General features: G+C 41.5%; 1 protein-coding gene across 4 annotated transcripts in view; it reads left to right on the top strand.

The window, feature by feature from the left end:
• ATP2C1 (ATPase secretory pathway Ca2+ transporting 1) overlaps positions 1-17934 on the top strand; it is an 87587-nt gene that overhangs the window by 30713 nt on the left and 38940 nt on the right. For 3 of the 4 annotated variants that reach the window (XM_040962937.1, XM_040962946.1, XM_040962955.1), the window contains 8 exons: positions 6134-6244; positions 8000-8116; positions 9999-10088; positions 11731-11766; positions 13170-13231; positions 14449-14557; positions 16406-16561; positions 17704-17772. In XM_040962937.1, coding sequence (XP_040818871.1) covers positions 6134-6244; positions 8000-8116; positions 9999-10088; positions 11731-11766; positions 13170-13231; positions 14449-14557; positions 16406-16561; positions 17704-17772 — 750 coding nt within the window. The remainder of the gene's footprint in view (positions 1-6133; positions 6245-7999; positions 8117-9998; positions 10089-11730; positions 11767-13169; positions 13232-14448; positions 14558-16405; positions 16562-17703; positions 17773-17934) is intronic. The other variant, XM_040962965.1, reaches the window with a different exon arrangement.

Raw genomic sequence — 17934 nt, 5'->3', positions numbered from 1 at the left:
GATTTTAAGAGACATGGGAATGTCTGCATTGACTATGATATGTGAATTTCACATGTGGGGAGTGGATTATGTGATTTAAAAAATTTGCATGATGTGCCAGAGCTGTAAAGTACGTTCACTTGGCTAATTTGTTAATGACAACACACAGGTTTTTGTACTTGAAAAATAGTTGTAGTAGGAATTACTGAATTTCATTTGTATTTGTAAAGCATTCTTTTCTACTAAATACAACTATGTAACTAAACAATTGCCATTCTGAGCCCTTCAAGGTGTGCAGTCTAGTGACATTAATTATATTGACAGTGCTTTGCAGCCATTAATAGCTTTTCCCAAAAAGATTTTTTTTCATTCTGTTTCCTACCATAACCTGCACATGGTTATCACTAATTTATTTCTATGTGTATGAATTTTCCACTGTAGATTTGTTCTTTTCTTTTAAAAATAGATTTATTTTTATTGGAAAGGCAGATATATGGAGAAAAGGAGAAACAGAGAGGAAGATCTTCCCTCCTGTGGTTCACTCCCCAAGTGGCTGCAACAGACGGAACTGAGCCTGTCTGAAGCCAGGAGTCAAGAGTGCAGGGTCCCAAGAACTTGGGCCGTCCTCGACTGCGTTCCCAGGCCACAGGCAGGGAGCTGGATGGGAAGTGGAGCAGCTGGGACAGGAGCTGGTGTCTGTAAGGGAGCTGGTATTGGAAGTGGAGGATTAGCCAGCCAGTTGAGCTCTTATACCAGGCCCTAGATTTTCCTAATGTTGAATCATGCAGTGTTTGTCCTTTTGTGTTGTACTCATTTCACTTAGTATGTTTTTATGATTTCTCTTAATGCCTGTATAAAAATGCCATTCCTTTTTTATGACTAAAATATTTGATTATATGTAAATACACTACTTTGTGTGTATTCATTTATAGATGGACAGTTGGTTTATATTTTTGGCTAATGTGAAAAATGCAGCACCATTAGAATGAAAGTGTTTGGTTGCTCATTTTTTAAGTTTTTCAGGGTCTGTGGAAGGGTCTAATACCTCGCAGTGACCAGAGTCTGTGAGTGTGCGTTCCTTTAGAAGGTCAAGTTGTATTTGTGTAGGGTAAATGCCGGGCCTCGCACATACATGAAGTCATCTACTGATTGTTGATGACGCAGCATCAGTGTTGCGTGGATGTGTGTGGGTGGTTGTGTACTGTACTGCGTAGGGAATTGGGACAAGAACAAAACAAGGCTGTACATGCATTTTATTTTTTCAACTGATCCTTGGTTGGTTGAACCCACCAGTGCCAAGCCTGTGATTACACAGGATTGTCTATATTGGATAGGTACCTAGAAATAGAATTGGTGATCATGTAATTATTCTATATTTAGCTTTTGGGGGACCGCCAAAGTTCTCCACGGTGGCTGTACCATTTTATATTCCCACCCATGGTGTACAGAACTGCTATTTTTCCCCCATCTTTATGAATACTTTAGTTTCGTTTATTTGATTGTAGCCGTCCTGGCATACGTGGGATGCCAGTTCCTTGGGCTTTTAATTTTTATATATTTACTAAATAAGAGAGAGAGAGAGAGAGAGAGAGAAGATAGTGGTCTCCCATTCACTTGTTCTTTCCTCATATTGCCCATAGCGACTGGGACTAAGGTGGGAGCTGGGCCCTCCACCCGGGTGACAGGGATGCACCTGCTTCCCTGCTTCCCTGCAGGTTGTGATGAGCAGAAAACAGGGTGAGGAGTGGAGCCAGATGCACTGTTTAAAAGATTTTTTTAAAGTTTTTTTTTTTTTTAAGATTTATTATTTTTATTGGACAGGAAGACAGAGAAGGAGCTACAGAGAGAAATTTTCTGGTGTGGATGTAAGCTTCTCAAATGGTACTTTTAGAAGATTTTTTTTTTTATTGGGAAGGAAGATTTATAGAGAGAAGGAGAGACAGAAATATCTTCGATCCATTGGTTCACTCCCCAGATGGTTGCAGCAGCAAGAGCTGAGCTGATCCGAAGCCAGGAGCCTCTTCTTAGTCTCCCATGTGGGTTTAGGGTCCCAAGGACCTGAGCCATCTTCTGCTGATTTGCAGATAATTTCTCCCATCTAATGTCCTTGGATACACAGATGTTTCAACATCATGTGTAACAGGCCAGTCAGTTTATTTGTTCTTCCTGCCTTGGTAGTATGTCTAAGACCTTGTGACCACATCCAAGGGTGGGAATGCTTTCATTTGAATTCTTCCGTAGTTACGTTTTCAGTTCATACTTGCGTATCATCTCAGGCATACATCCCTGAACTTCATAGGTACAACTAAGAAACGTCGTTTAGTTCTCCCTAAAGATTCTGTATTGCTGTGTTGGACAGTATGTTTGATATATTTTCTGTCATATTTTGTACTTAATTGCTGCGGTATAGTTAGTAGGCATATATAATTTTATCTTAAAATATATATATTTTAAAAGTTTTATTTTTGTTGAAAAGGAAGACAATCAGAGAGAAGGAGCTACAGAGAGAAATATCTTCCAGCCACTGGTTTGCTCCCCAAGCGGCCACAACAGCTGGAGCTAAGCTGATCCAGTCCAAAGCCAGGAGCTTCTTCTGGGTCTCCCATGTGGGTGCAGTGTCCAAAGGCTTTGGACCATTATCTACTGCTCTCCCAGGCCACAAGCAGGGAGTTGGATGGGGAGTGGAGTAGCCAGGATACGAATTGGCACCCATATGGGATCCCATTGCATGCAAGGCGAGGACTTGAGCCACTAGGCTATCGCTCTGAGCCCCTTAAAATAAATTATTAAGACTAATTAAAAATGTAGTGACAATTTAAGAAACATGTCCTAAATTTTTTATGTAAAGATGAAATTATTTTTAATGGGAAAAGTAAAATACCAATGCATCTGGTAGAATAGCTGAAAATATTTTCAGCAAATCTCAGTTAAAGTGCTCTCATTTCTAATATATAGAGCTTTCTTTTTTTTAGGATTTACTTTTATTTGAAAAGCATAATTAAACAGAGAGAAGGAGAGGCACAGGGAGAGAGATTTTCTATCTGCTAGTTCTCTCCCCAAATGGTCACAAAGAAGAAGAAATGATACAACGTTTTTTGAGTAGAATTTTGCTAAGTGTGACAATCCCTACATCTGCATCTGCTTTTTGAGTTCTTTGAGTTTTCTCAGTGCCTGCTGGACATTGTGAGAGTCTGTTTGCGTGACTCAGTGTTTCTGGGCTTGTATGTAATGGATAGCCAAGTAAACTATTGTATCCATGTCATAAAGCATTGTACAGCAGTGAAAATAGTGAATGGTGCCAAAGTGATGCAGTGATTTCTAGGACATATTGTTAAGTGAAAAAGAAAGTATTGGTAGTTTATTTTACATTAAGCCAAAGGGAAGGACATAAGTCAGTACACACTCCTCTGGTTATTTCTGCAGAGACCAACAGAAAAGGTGAAATGGGGCAGGCATTTGGCATGGCAGTAAGACACTGCTTGAGACCCCCATGTCTCCTGAGTGGAGTGTCTTTGTTCCGGTGTCACTGGCTGTGCAGGCATGCCCTGGGAGGCCGCAGGCTGTGGCTCAGATGCCTGGAGACGGGAGTGTGTTCTTGGTTCCCTGCTTCAGCCCTGCCCGGCCAGCCCTGGCCTTGCAAATTTTGGGGGCTGTGAACTTGTAGGTGGGAGTTACCTGGTTCTTAAGTAAATGATTTTGAAAAAGTTTGAGTAAAACGTTAAATGGGGTACAGAGAAATTGAGAAGATGGAGGAGCATGCCACTTCTGATTTTGATGTGTTTCATCTAGTTTTGACCATTAGTACTTAGAATTTCATATACTTAAGGGTGAAGGATAGAGGGGGGAATTCAGAGTGGAATAGAAGGCCAATGACGGATCTAGAAACAAAGCTAAGGCTAAGAGCAGAAAAACCTGTCCATGCACACTGTTGTCTAGTAAGTAATTCTTTGAATTCTTTTTCCCACTTAATAAGAGTGACTGAGGCAGAGGGGGAGTTTCTGAAGGAGGGGACAGAGGGGAGGAGAGCAGGACCTTTCGTCTGTTCGTTCACTCCCCAAATGGCTTGGCTGAGGGGACCTGGGCTAGCTGAAGCCAGGAGCTCAGACACCACCCACGTCTCCCACAGGGCACAGGGCAAGTGCTTAGGCCATCTTCCGCCATTTTCCTCGGCACATTCGCAGGAAACTCAACCATAAGTGGAATAGCCGGACTTGAAGTGTTGCTCTGATATTGCGTATGACCACATTAAACCTGATTTACTTCCTTAAAAGACTCCTACTTCCAAATATAGTCACACTGGTAGTTTAGCTTCAGCGTACGCTTGGGGGTAGGGAGAGTGGTGAGAAGGGACACAGTTCAATCCATAACAATGTGTGTTTCTTGATTAAGATATATTGAGAAGGACACATCTGTGAGCGTATTTCCAGATAACATCACTTGAACTTAATGGAAAAATCAGACAAACCCAATTGTAATTTTTAAAATCAGGATAGTCTATAAAATAACCTACTTGTCTTAAAGTGCGAAGGTTATAAAAGGTAAGAGTGAGGATCTGAGACTTCAGGAGTTAAGAGACTAAACAGGACACAGTACTTGACACTTGGATTAAGTTTTTAAAAATGCTTATTATTTATCCATTTGACAGGGAGGAATAGGAATCTTGTATCTGTTGGTTCATGAGCCGGATTCTGCAGCACCCAGAGCTAGGCCAGCCAGAGCCCGAAGCCTGGAATTCATGTTGGTGACAGGATCCCAAGTACTGGACCGACTTTTGCGTCCCAGGCAGGAAGTGGGATGCAAAGTGGGGGAGCCTGGCCTTGAACTGGAACAGGTTCTGGTATGGGACACAGGTTCCTAAGTGTGGGACACAGGTTCCTAAGTGGTAGCTTGGATCCCAGTGCTCATCCCTGGTGGTTATGTGTGTGTTTAAAAGAGATTGTTTAGATCAGGTTTCAAAAAAGACCCACCTGTTACAATTGGTCAGCGTAACTCTTGCAGTTTTTGTTTTTCACAGTACACTTCCATAGGCTCAGGGATTTCCCCTTCCAAATCCCCAGACAACTCTTAAATCCAAAACTATCCTTTTCCTTGTAGTTTATTTGTTGACAAGATGAACTTGTCCTTGGGGTTTCCCTCTGCCCAGACTGACTTGGATGCATTCTTTTGAAATAGCTTACGTGCCCTGCATTTCATTTACATTGGTGGAGAGGTTTAGAGCACTGGCTGAACATTATCAATTTGGGAAATTAGAAAATGAAAACCAGTCTGATATCCACTTTTTCTTGGGGCCCACCATTCCCGTGGGTTCTCATTTTATTGATATGGATTTTGGATCATAGGAGTTTTTCAGTTGCCTACAAGTAATTCTTGATTTGCAGCCAGTATTAACCTCTGTTCTAGGCCTGGTTACCACTGGTCCGGAGGCCTAATCTGAATGAGCTCTCGCTTTTGCTTGAACTGATAGCAGCTTTGTTCTTTAGCGCTTCCTGCAAGCTGGGAGTCACCACAGTCATGTCTGCTCACAGTCAGACCGCATTGCTTGTGTAGGCGATTGTGGCCGATGCAGTGGTGGGATATTTAGCAACTTGCACGTTAGCGTTTTACAGGCTGCGTTGTCTGTGTGGTCCTAGGCAGGTTGTGCGAGTGTGTGCTTCATTTAGTGGGATGGAGTAAGCCCACTGTGTGTAGGTAGTTTAGGAGTAACTTTTTAAATTTGACCTTCTGTTCCTGTGCTTACCAGGCTGGTGTTCTTTGGGTGGTTATGCAGGCATTGAGCAACGGGAGCAGTGACGCTTAGCCACCCCTTGCTCTGCTGCTGAACGCGGGGAGCTTAGAGGATCAGGGTTATGTGCAGGCATCAGATCTGCTGGACGGGATAGCTGTTTTGTGTTAGTGGGAAATTAGCTTATTTTTTACTTCATGTAAAAGCTTTGTGTTCTAGCTGGTGTCAGTGGCTTAATTTTTGAGATGTGGTTTCTGTAGGAATCTCATGAGGTCGCTACGAGATTGTCTCACTAGTACTAGGTACTGCTATTCATCATTAGCCTGAAAGTATTTTTCTAAGTGGAAGACACGTTGAATGTTAATATTGCAACACAGTACGTTACAGTTCTTTGGTGTCTTTATGTATTTCTCTTTTGCTTTTACTTCCTAGGTTGCACGTTTTCAAAAACTACCTAATGGTGAAAATGAGACAATGATTCCTGTATTGACATCCAAAAAAGCAAGTGAATTACCAGTCAGTGAAGTTGCAAGCATTCTCCAAGTGAGTGGTTGGTGGGGAAGTAGAGAATAAATAATGTGAAATTAGTAACTTAGAATTGGTACAACAATGTTATATAATTTACTTTGTTTTAAGATTTAAAAATTTTAGTATTTAACAGAGTCCTTGTGGTTTGTAAGTATAATTCTAAAACAATAACATTTCCCTTATTTCTCCTTTTCCCCCTTCCCAACTTCTCTCCCAGCATACTCTAGATTTATATTATAAAGGCTTGATACTTAATTGAATAAGAAGTTTTAGCAAGTAATAAGCCAAAGTGGCCTCAGTTTATTGGGAATATATCAAAAGCTATAAACAATAATTGAATAGAAAAATGATCAGTTAACCCTTAAATAGTTGCAGTTTGTCAAAGGTATAAAATATTTTTATGATTATATTTCCTTATTTCTTTGTTTCTTTTTTTATGTATAGATTTATTCATTTTTATTGGAAAGACAGATTTACAGAGAGATCTTCCATCTGCTGGTTCGCTCCTCATGTGGCCATAATGGTTGGAGAAGAGCCCAGCTGAAGCCAGGAGCTTCTTCCAGATTCCCAAATGAGTGCAGGGTCCCAAGGACTTACACTGCCCTCTGCTGCTTTCCCAAGCCATAGGCAGGGAGCTGGATGGGAAGTGGAGCAGTTGGGACTAAACCAGTGTCCATATTGGAGTCACCTCCAGTCTTTGAGTTTTTAAGGTTTAGCTACCATATATAAGGGTAGAGTTTTCTTCATTGATAAAAATAGTTTGTTTTTTGCTGTTAAGCAGAATAGGATCAGGAAAACATGACTGTTGCTTGATATGTGGCTAGTGTGATGGAGAGACAGAGCTGAATTTCGTTGCTGCGTGTTGCTGGCCACCTGATTGGATGCTGCAGCTCTAGATATTGCCAGGAATGTTGGTGCTGTGTAATGATAAGTTGGATTAGGGAAATAATTTATAAAAGTAATTTGGAAATTTAGTGTATTAAAACAAAAGAAATTTTTCTTTGGACAATCATGTATTAAAACATTGAAAACGTTGTTTTCCTGTTTTTGTTGTTGGTGGTTGTAGTTACTCTTGGAACCAGTTTTTTTTTTCTGTGTTTAAATTGTAAGTGTGTTATTGAACTCTGTCATGCAGGGTTTTCGAGGAGGTAAGTAGTTGTGCTCTTTGGGAGTTACAGTCACAGTGGGTGTCTGCAGTGTAACACGTCCCTGAACCAGGTCATCGTCGTTGCTTCGTTTAGTAGAGTAAGCACCAGTCTTGAACCTCACGCAGTCCAACATCGACAGCAGTGTTGATGTCAGAGAACAAGAGAACAGGCAAACTGGGGCTCCCTGAATATTCTTGTAGAGAAGCTGCTTTCATAAAATACCCATGAAAACAAGAAAGCCAATTAAAATATACTAGTACTATGGTTGATTTCTATTATTCCTTTTTCACCATAGAAAAATATAAGCTTTTTGTTTTAATTTGCTTTGTTGCTTTGTTGTTGGTGTGATCTGCACTGAAGTGTGCAGTTTGCGTCTTGACAGGTGTAACCAGTGCTGCAGTTAAGATCCAGGACGTTTGGATCACTTTCAGTAACTCTTGGGTGTGTGACAGTTCATGCCTCTCACTGAGTCATCGCTGAGCATCTCGTCATCTTTCTGTTACTGCAGACCAGTTTTGACTGTTACAAAACCACCTACAGACACGATCACAGTATCTTCCACATTTTTCTTTCCTTGTTCTGTGCTAACAACTTTAATAACTGCTATGTGCACATCCAACAGGCTGATCTTCAGAATGGTTTAAACAAGTCTGAAGTTAACCATAGGCGGGCCTTCCATGGCTGGAATGAATTTGACATCAGTGAAGATGAGCCACTGTGGAAGAAGTATATTTCCCAGGTAGGAGATTTTATTTCCTTCACTGCTGTGTCATTTACTTGATTGTCTTTTATACTTGTTTATTTTTGTGAAGTTATTTATGGAGAAAAATACAAATTGGTTTGCTTAAAAATTTCAGTTTTTTGTTTGTAATTCCCATAAGTTTTAGAGTAATCGTTTTCTCTGTTGACATCATGTGAATGTGCTGCTGTTGATGGTTACCTCTGCAGATGCCAAACTAGTGCTGTTTAGGTTACAGCCATTCCCCTTGGTAATCCCTGACGAACAGCGAGTCAGTATAAATACCGCTTCCCTCTATTAGCGCTGTGATCTTCGGTACCCTGAGCCCTAGGTGTAAGTGGTGAGCGTCTCAGGCGATGGCTACCTAGTGTATTGTTATTGTGCTCAGCTTTTAGCAAAGGTGATCGCAGGAATTTTTCTTTTCTTAACTTGCAAATAATTGTTACTGTAAAACTTAGAAGACATGGCCAATTTCCAATTATTGGGGTTGGTTTGCTAAGCAAGTAAGTTGTTTTTAGTACAGAAAAGAGAATTCAACCTGCAAGTTTGCATAAAAATCTTTGTGTTTATCTTTTAAATTATCTTTTTTAAGTTTGAGAGACGTTTTGTTAGTGCTGGCTCACTTCCTGCATGTCTGGAAACCCAGGACTCAGTTCTCCTGTGTGGGTGCAGTGACCTGGCCACGTGAATCTCTACCTGCCGCTTCCCAGGGAACAGGGAAGCTGGAAAGCAGGAAGCTGGAATTGGAAGTGGAGCAGCCTGGAACGTAGGCCCTCTGCTGATGGAGCGTGGCTGTCCTGAGTGGTTTCCCACTGCTGTACCAAATGTCCGCAGTGTGTCCTCATATTTGCTGCATTTCCGCTGATAAGTTCAGAAAGCAGTAACCTAGTTTATAAGAGATTGACCCAGGAGCAGGGGTTTGATGGATCACCGGGCGGAATGCTTTGGAGTTTTGCCTTACGCTGGCACCAGAGCCAAAGCTGCTGCTCTGGGATTTCTCTAACAGTTGAGCAGTGCTGTACCAACCAGGCTTAGCAGCGTCGGTGGGACGTGTCGGAGAGTGTGCCTGCCCATAGCGAGTGACACCTTCTGACGGGGGCACTGCATCTTTAGGGGAGAATAAAGACCTTGTTGGGGCGATGTTAGCAGGCAACAGCTGAATAATATTTTGTGATTTCTTTCTGGTACCTAGATATAATTGCTTTTCTTTTAAGATTCATTTAATTAATTTGAAAACATGACACAGAGTAAAGGAGACAAACTTTCCTTTTGCTGGTTTGCCCTGTCAGTGCCCCACCCCTAATGGCTGTGCAGGCAGGAGCCAGGAGCCTGAAGCTGCATCTCCTTCCCCCACAGGGAGAGCTGGGGCCTCAGCACTTGGGCTGTCAGCTTGTGTCTGGCTTGTTGGAGGAAGCTGTGTCGGAAGCAGAGCAGCTGGGCCGGGAACCGGCTCTAACCACAGCATGTTGGTGTCATGCCAGTGACTTGATGTGTGCGCCACACATCCACAGCTACTACACGTCTTAGTTAATTCTCACAAATTCCTTGGCAGGAAAATTCCATTTTATCAACTGAGGAACCTGGGACTTAAAAAGATGAGATTGGCACATAGGTGCCAGGAGCTGGATTCAAGTGTAGAACTCTAATTCAGTAGCATTAGGAGCTTGTTGGCCCTGCTCCGTGTTGCATATTGTGGAATTGTATTGAAGTGTTTGAATATAGTTTACTGTAGACCTTTTATTGTTAATTTGAAGAGATACATGAAGTAAGCCAAACGAAGACTCGTTTGTAATCATGCTCATGGCTTTTTTAACAAAGCTTTTGCTAAGATACACCAACAGTTGTGACCTTACACAAAAAGTATGTTTGTTTTTCCTTTCAGTTTAAAAACCCCCTTATCATGCTGCTTCTGGCTTCTGCAGTCATCAGCGTCTTAATGCATCAGTTTGATGATGCCGTCAGTATCACTGTGGTAAGAAGGTCATCTGTGGATACAGCACATAAATTGGGATTTGCTTTTGTTTTGGGAACGGAATTGAGAAATGCCCTCAGAGTTTTTTTGTTATTAATCACATTCTGTTTTGGGGTATAGTAATTAAAAATAGTAATCAAGGGTCTGTGATTGGCAAACATGAATATTTGACAATCTAGCAGTTTTACAGATATAGACTACTTAAAATTTAAATTTAAATTTATTTTACTTCCAGATGACAGTATATTTTGATGAACATAAACTGAAGCCTGGTGTGTGAACTTAAAAATATTCTTTGGTAGTGCACACACTATATATATATATATATTGTTCATGATTTTTATTCTTTCCAGCTAGGTGATTCTAGTTTTGATTGAATGTTTTTTTTTTCATGCTTTCTGTTTCATTATAGTAAAAAAAAATTTGTAGCAGTTGCAAACATTTAAAGCAAAAGTGCACTGATTAAAAGACCGCAGTGGCTGTCGCCGTGGAGTCGCATTGCGGTGACTCCTGCCTGCAGACTCCGAGGGGCATCCTGTCCTCTGGAGTTGCTGTTAGGCGTGCTCCTGGCAGGCTGGCTGCGGTGGTCCTGGAGTACATGCATGTCTCTTCAGTGTGTGTACCAGATGGGCATGGCATCAAAACGCTCCTCAGCACACTGAGGTCACAGTTGTTGTCGCAAGGGTATTGTAACTGACCTGCGGCCTGAAAGCATGGCTGCTAGAACGCGCTGTGATGATTAAGGTTTTGCTAAGTAGCAGCATTTGTTTTGAAAGTGAGTAAAAGGAGCCTGTCAGATCAAAGAAAACAACTGACCGAATCTGTTGCTAAGATAGTGTCCAGGCGTTCTGAGCGTTTTACCTGCTAACTGAATGAGCTCCGGATAGCTTCGCAGTATTTAAGACTTTATTCTGGTGATCAGTAGTGAGTTCAGCAAATGTGGTTTTTCTTTTAAACTGTTTAGAAATGTGTTTACTTTTGCATAATTTGAATAACCCAGGGACAACCCATGTTTTCCAAATGAGTAGTGTCACCAAATCTGTAGGTTTAAGGGTTCCATTTAAAATGAAAGGTAGATGAATGAATTTTAGTTTGGACACAGTTCTGGGTTCTGGTCCAGGGTGAGTGTCACCTGGAGGTGCTGTGGCTGGTCAGGCTCCCTGTGCAGCTGTGTTCTCTCTCAGGCTTGCTCGTCCTTGTTTGCTTTGGCCTGAGCTGTGCTGTGTAGCAGATAGAATACCAGCTTTGTATTAAAATTGGAAAATTTAAAACATTGTCGCCTTTCTCAGTTTTTCCTGGAAAATACATTTTTCAGAGAAAAAGTTGGTGTTAACATGTAATTTTTAAAAAAGCTTTTAGATGAATAGGTGGAGATACAGAGCTAATTGTGCAGCTCTCCAGCGTGACACGTATTAGTCGGTGAGGTTCACATGGATGAGGCCCGTCCCTGGCTGAGCGGGCTGAGCGCACGGAGCATCCGGCATGGTAGCCTGGCTGCTTGCATGCCTGTGGGGGATGTGGACTTGTTGGGGTTCCTCAGCGTTTAGGATTTTAGCTTAGGGCTGGGGATCATCAGAAGAATAAAATGGGTAGCAGTCATTTTTAAGTGAATGCCTGATTAATACTTCTTTCTTTTATTTAGGCAATACTTATTGTTGTTACAGTTGCCTTTGTTCAGGTGAGTAAGTGACCTATTTAGCCAATATACAGATGTTGTATTAGTTTATTACTTAAAGAAAAATGAAGGTGTCTCGTAGTGAGCTGGGTAGTTCCTGCGGAGCTGTAGTGCCCGCCGCAGCGATCTCTCTGTCTTGAGGTGATTGCAGACATAAACAGCTCTCCGCGGAGGTTGATGGACTAAGACACTGCTCTGAGCAACTTGTGAGGAGAAGGAAAATTAGGTTTCTGCTTGATAATGGGCAGCAAAATTGCACCAGATGAGAAGTAGAAGCAAAAACCCCCAATCAAGACATTTTTCTAATCAAAAAATGTCTGGGCCAAAGTTTGTGATTTTGTCACACTGTTGTGTCTGAATACCTACTAGAGTTAAGTTTAGATGAAACAAAAAGCGTGCAGGATCAAAGCGTTGGGTTGACAGAGCCACATGTGAGGCACCCACCGACTTCCATGATTGGTCCCTTTGCTGAATGGTGCGCTTGTGGACGGAACTGCTGGCCTGCTTCATGTGGACGTGGGGCGTTAGGGTGCTTCTCTGACTGCTACTGCGCATGTCCTCGGCTTTCACAGGAGTGTTCTGATTGGGGGTAAACCTTGCCGCCCTCAGAGCCACAGAAAGAGCAGGTCAAGCAGTGAAGAGAAACCTGTGTAAAATCTTCACCGAATAGTGCAGGAATAATGTCAAGAACCATGTTAGCAAGTCGCATGGGAAAGAACAGAGTGGGCAGTATTTGCACTCTGCTTCCCAGTGGCGGTAGGTCTCATTCGTTAGAACTGCCCCAGGAAGAATGCCACTTCAGGACCCTGCAGTGCGTGCTAGTGGGAATTGTAAGATTAGTGTTTGAGTGACTGTGAGTAGTGTTGTTGCACAAAGCAGCACTGCTAACGGAAGCATAGTGAGGTGTTGTGTGTTGTAACTTAATAATCAGGGCTTCTACAAGTTTCCTGTTCAGAAGGTTCAGGTTGATGGGAAGTGTGTGTCAGGGTGCAGTGAGCCATGGCTCAGTGTTCTTGCTCAGCAGAGCTCTGCAGTGAGCATGGGCTAAGGGCGCATGTGATGCCACTGGCATCAAATGGCACATGTAAAGTTATTTTTCTTATAAGGCATTGATCTTAACATGAATGACTCCGTTACATGCTCGGCACGCTGTTCAGTTTTCATGTTCCAAATAACATGAGGTTATTGAATATCAAAGTATGAAATCTGAAATACATATAATAACATTTTAGAATAAAACACAAGTTTTATAGTTAAAGATATAAGCACAAGAAAAGGAAAAAGTAAGACTTGGGGAAATCTTAAAATAATGATTAAAGGTAATATTTAAGTTGAAATGGAATATCTGTGGCAGAATACACCTTTACATTTCTTTATATGCGTTTAACATGAACTTTTTTTAATAGGAATACCGTTCAGAAAAATCTCTCGAAGAATTGAGTAAACTTGTACCACCAGAGTGCCACTGGTATGATCCTTTTTACATTTTTTGATGCAGGTTTATCCTGTAGAGTCCAAGTTGGGGACATGGGCGTTAGCCTAGGAGTTAGGCACCTGCTTCTCGCATTGGTGTCCTTGGCCGAACTCGCCCCTGGCTTTTGTGGCCACTTTGGAGTGAACCAACAAATGGAAAAACTTCTGTCTCCCGCACTCTGTAATGCTCTCAAATAAAAAAGAAAACTTAAAACATTGGATGAAGCTGTTGATATGAAAAATTATGCTCTGATGAATGTAGCAAAAATTGCACTACTAACTGTAAGTCTAGTAAGATTTATTTGATTATTTGAAAGGCAGAGAAAGAGACGGGGATCTTCCATCCTCTGGTTCACTTTCCAAAGGACTGCTGAAAGTTCCCATCTAGATCTGCCATATGGACAGTGGGGATGCAGGCACTCGGGACATGTTCCACTGCTTTCCCAGGCACGTTAATGGGGAGCTGCACTGAAGGTGGAATAGCCAGGACTCAAGCCTTAGTGAAAAACCAGGATGTCATGTGGCATTCTATCACTGTCAGCAGTGGCTTAACCCGCTGCACCACAGTGCAAACCCCAGAGCTTTAAGCTCTAATGTTGATAGTGTTGATGTGTGGGCGTGGATTTATTCAGCAAGTATCTTTGTGGTTATGCAGAGCGTTGTCTGTGATGTAGCACCCTCTTGATTCAGAAAACTGCTTCAGTTTTCACATTTTGTATTTGAACAATTTGTTTTTTAAAGATTTACTTTGGAAAGAAGTTTATATATATGTGTGTGTGTGTGTATACATACATATGTTCATATGTATATACGTACAGAGAGAGTGATAAAGTTTTTCTATCCACTGGTTTATTTCTCAAATGGCCACAGTGGCCAGAGCTGAGCCAATCTGAAGCCAGGAGCTTCCTCTGGGTCTCCACATGGGTCCAGGGTCCCAAGGCTTTGAAATGTCGTCTGCTGCTTTCCCAGGTCATAAACAGGGAGCTGGCTGGGCAGTGGAGCAGCTGGGACACAAAGCGGCACCCAAATGGGATGCTGGCAGTTGCAAGCGGGGAATCAGCCTGTTGGACCATTGTACTGGCCCTGAATAATAAGGTTTTCCAGTGATTTTCTATCATCTGGTTATCTTAATAAGACCACAGTGATCCCTCTCTCGGATGAGTGATGTGGGTTTCATTTGCAACCCACGGTTGTTTCTGTCTCATGTTGTAGTGTACGTGAAGGCAAACTGGAGCATACGCTTGCCCGAGACTTGGTTCCAGGCGACACCGTCTGTCTGTCTGTCGGTGACAGAGTTCCTGCCGACTTACGCTTGTTTGAGGTGAGTTGGGTCTTTTAAGAGAATATTTGGATGTTAAGCATCAGTTCTAAGGATTAACCTAGTTGATTTGAAACATTTGGTATTTAGTTTTTTTCCTATTTTGACATATCGGTACTATAACGTCTTTTGCAATATCTCTTCAGGTATCAGCAGATTTTTATGGAAACTTGTGTTCCAGGCACTGTAGGAGACATAGTATTCACTGTGTGTGATATAGTTCTTGTGATTTGGGAGCATGTTTGTATGTGTTCACAAATTACTAAGTGTGATAAAACTTAGTACTTGCGTGAAAGAAGTTCAGAGAATAGGTATGGAAATTTAGAGAATGGATTTTGAGTGAGATCTTAGAATGGCTTAGACGATATGGCTTTAGTGGTTGATGATTGAAAATTAGTATTGGACAAAGTTGGGTAGGGAAGACAGTGAGATAGTAACGTTCAGAACTGAATATTCCTTCCTGTGCACGTGCTTCTTGAGTTACAGTGTGGTGGCATCTCAGTAAACCCTTTGCAAGTTGGTAAGATCTGAAGCTGGCAGTGCATTGAATACAGGTGTAGTACTTAGCAACACAGCATACCATACCCTCTTGGCCCTATGACTCAACACTTAGGCCACACATCAAGAATAAAGACCGTGTGTTAAATGAACATAGGGGATAGGGAGGAAGAAGTAACAATGAGCCACTTTTTGTAATTATTTTATCTGAAATGATTTAGGATACTCCTGTTCGTAAAGAAGATGTGACTCCAGTTTGGAGTACTTTGTATATAATGTGAGCTGTGAGTTAAGAAGTTTAAATAGTGAAACTGCCCAGTCATTTCCTGTAATACTTCCTTAGCCTGTTCCTTTCCAGGATTAGAGCCAGTGCCTTGTACCTAGCTAAGGCAGTAAATATTTGTTGGATGAGTGAATAAATCTGCCAGAAGAGTAACATTATAAACTAGTTCCTAGCTTCGCAAAGGGTGTCCAAAATGGAATGAGTTAGACTGGCAGACATACTGCCTTTCAGACTTGAGTGTGCGTGTCCTCTGACTTTCCTCAGCCCTGGTTAGGATGGTGGCGGGCCTGCCGCTTCTGCAGGCTTTGCAAACCCTGCTGCTGCGTTCCTGTTCTTGCTGAAGTGATTCCACTGGTGTGGTGAAGGCTTTGAAAAGCATGACAGTAGGGGGAAGCTGCTTCTTAAGTCATTATTTTAAAATGGCTCTTACCCCTTCTGTGTGTGTCTCGTTTATCCTGTTGTCTTGCTTTGAAGATGCTGTCCGTGGGTGTACTTGGAGACACAGGCCACACTGCTGGCTTCCTAGTGTGTTCCCATGGGTGAACTCCAGTTGCAGAGTTGGAACATCAGATACTTGTATCCATGCAGAAGTGTTTTAGGTTGTTATTTTGGAATAAACGTAAGGATGTGTAGAAAGAAATGAAAACAGCTGAAAATGACACTGATTTCTGTCTGACAATCTTTTTTGCTCTTTACTCAGTTATTTCTTTCTTGATTGGTTTTAATCATGGTTTTAATTTATGGAAATTATGTAGTTTCCATAATTTTAGGGTCATGGCAACAGTAAGAAACAAGAAACAATGTTTTGTCTTCAAAAGTGGGTTTTCTCCAAAGATTGAGTCTCAGCTAATGTCTGTGTTTTCCTGATTGTGTTTTGAATTTTAGGTTCATGTGGTCTCTATTTTACATGCCTCTAATTCTATTACTTGTTAACTTCCTTTGGAAATATGATTGCGCTGTGGTCTTCTGCTAGTGTAGTGGACACAATATAATCAGTAGAGAAGATCTGAAAAAATGCTGATTATGAACTTTTGAGATCCTGTATTGATGAGCTGTGCTGTGTTCCCTAGGCTGTGGATCTTTCCATCGATGAATCCAGCTTGACCGGAGAGACAACCCCTTGTTCCAAAGTCACAGCCCCTCAGCCGGCTGCGGCTAATGGGGCTCTGGCATCCAGAAGCAACATCGCCTTCATGGGAACTCTGGTCAGGTGTGGCAAAGCAAAGGTAACAGCATTCCTGCTTTGGAAAAAGAAGCAGTTCCTCTGATTCAATCTGTTTCCTTAGTTCTTTTTTGCTAGGGTTTTATTTGTGTGCGTGTATATTTTATTATTTTATTAAGAATTTATGACAACACAAAATTGAATCTCTTTAGAGCTATTTGTAAGATTGAAGATAGCCTGTATCCCTGAAATATTAGCATACAGGATATGATATATCCGTAGTTCTGCCATTTGTTAGAAAACCATTCTTCATATTTGTTCCTTTTTTAAGATGTGGTTCATGGATATGTTGAATTTTTAATTTATTTATAATTAAATAGAATTTAGTAAAATGAAAAATTAAATAGAACTTAAATAAAATTTTAATTGAGTTAGTATGATATTTAGCTTATAGTGTTCTGACTGCAAATTCACCTGTTGACCAATTGAAAATACTTCGTTTCTTGAATTCTCCTAGTTTACCAGTATAGATGTACTGTTCTATAGCTTATGGGGGAAGAAAGAACATATTAAAAATTTGTATTGAGAGAGATTCAAATTTTAGAAATATAGGCAGAAATAGACCCTGGCCAGAATTTAGCAGTATGGTTAATGGAATGTGTCCAAAGTTTGTGTTATAAGAGTTAAAATGTTTTAAAGTTAGTAGCCTGAAGGAAATTTGATGAGGGATTCTTGGATTGTTTGCTAGGTCTGTTCATTGTAGGTAAGACTGAAAAAAAAGAGGGAAAAGTTTTTTTTTTTTTTGGAAATGTATTTTATTAGAAAGGCAGATTTACAGAGAGACAGAGAGAAAGATCTTTCATCCGCTGGTTCACCTCCAAGTGGCCTCAACAGCCGGACTTGAGGCGAACCGAAGTCAGGAGCCAGGAGCTTCCTCTGGGTCTCCCGTGCAGGTGCAGGATCCTGAGGCTTTGGGCCATCCTTCACTGCTTTCCCAGGCCATAGGCAGGGAGCTAGATGGGAAATGGAGCAGCTGGGATATGAACCAGTGCCCATATGGGATCCCAGTGCATGCAAGGCAAGACTAGCTACTAGGTCACCGTGCAAGGCCCAGGAAAGTTTGTGTGTATGTGTGTACGTGTTTTATTTCTGGATTGAAAAAGATAGTTATATCTCAATGAATATATGTTTTTTTTTTCCCCTCAGGGTATTGTCATTGGAACAGGAGAAAATTCTGAATTTGGGGAAGTTTTTAAAATGATGCAAGCAGAAGAGGTGAGTATTTGTATGTTAATGATGTGTATACTTGTGTAAAATCTGACATTCTCTGTTGTGAGTAGAAGGCGAAATACTGGTGTTGTGTGTGTGTGTGTGTGTGTGTGTTTGAAAGCAGCAGTCATTCAGAGTATCGTTCAGTTGTCTGCTGGGAAGCATAAT

The sequence above is a fragment of the Ochotona curzoniae genome, unplaced genomic scaffold, assembly GCF_017591425.1.
Source record: "Ochotona curzoniae isolate NIBS_2020 unplaced genomic scaffold, NIBS_Ocur_1.0 contig_1302, whole genome shotgun sequence".
Taxonomy (NCBI): Eukaryota; Metazoa; Chordata; class Mammalia; order Lagomorpha; family Ochotonidae; genus Ochotona; species Ochotona curzoniae.
This window is presented reverse-complemented; position numbering and strand designations above follow the sequence as displayed.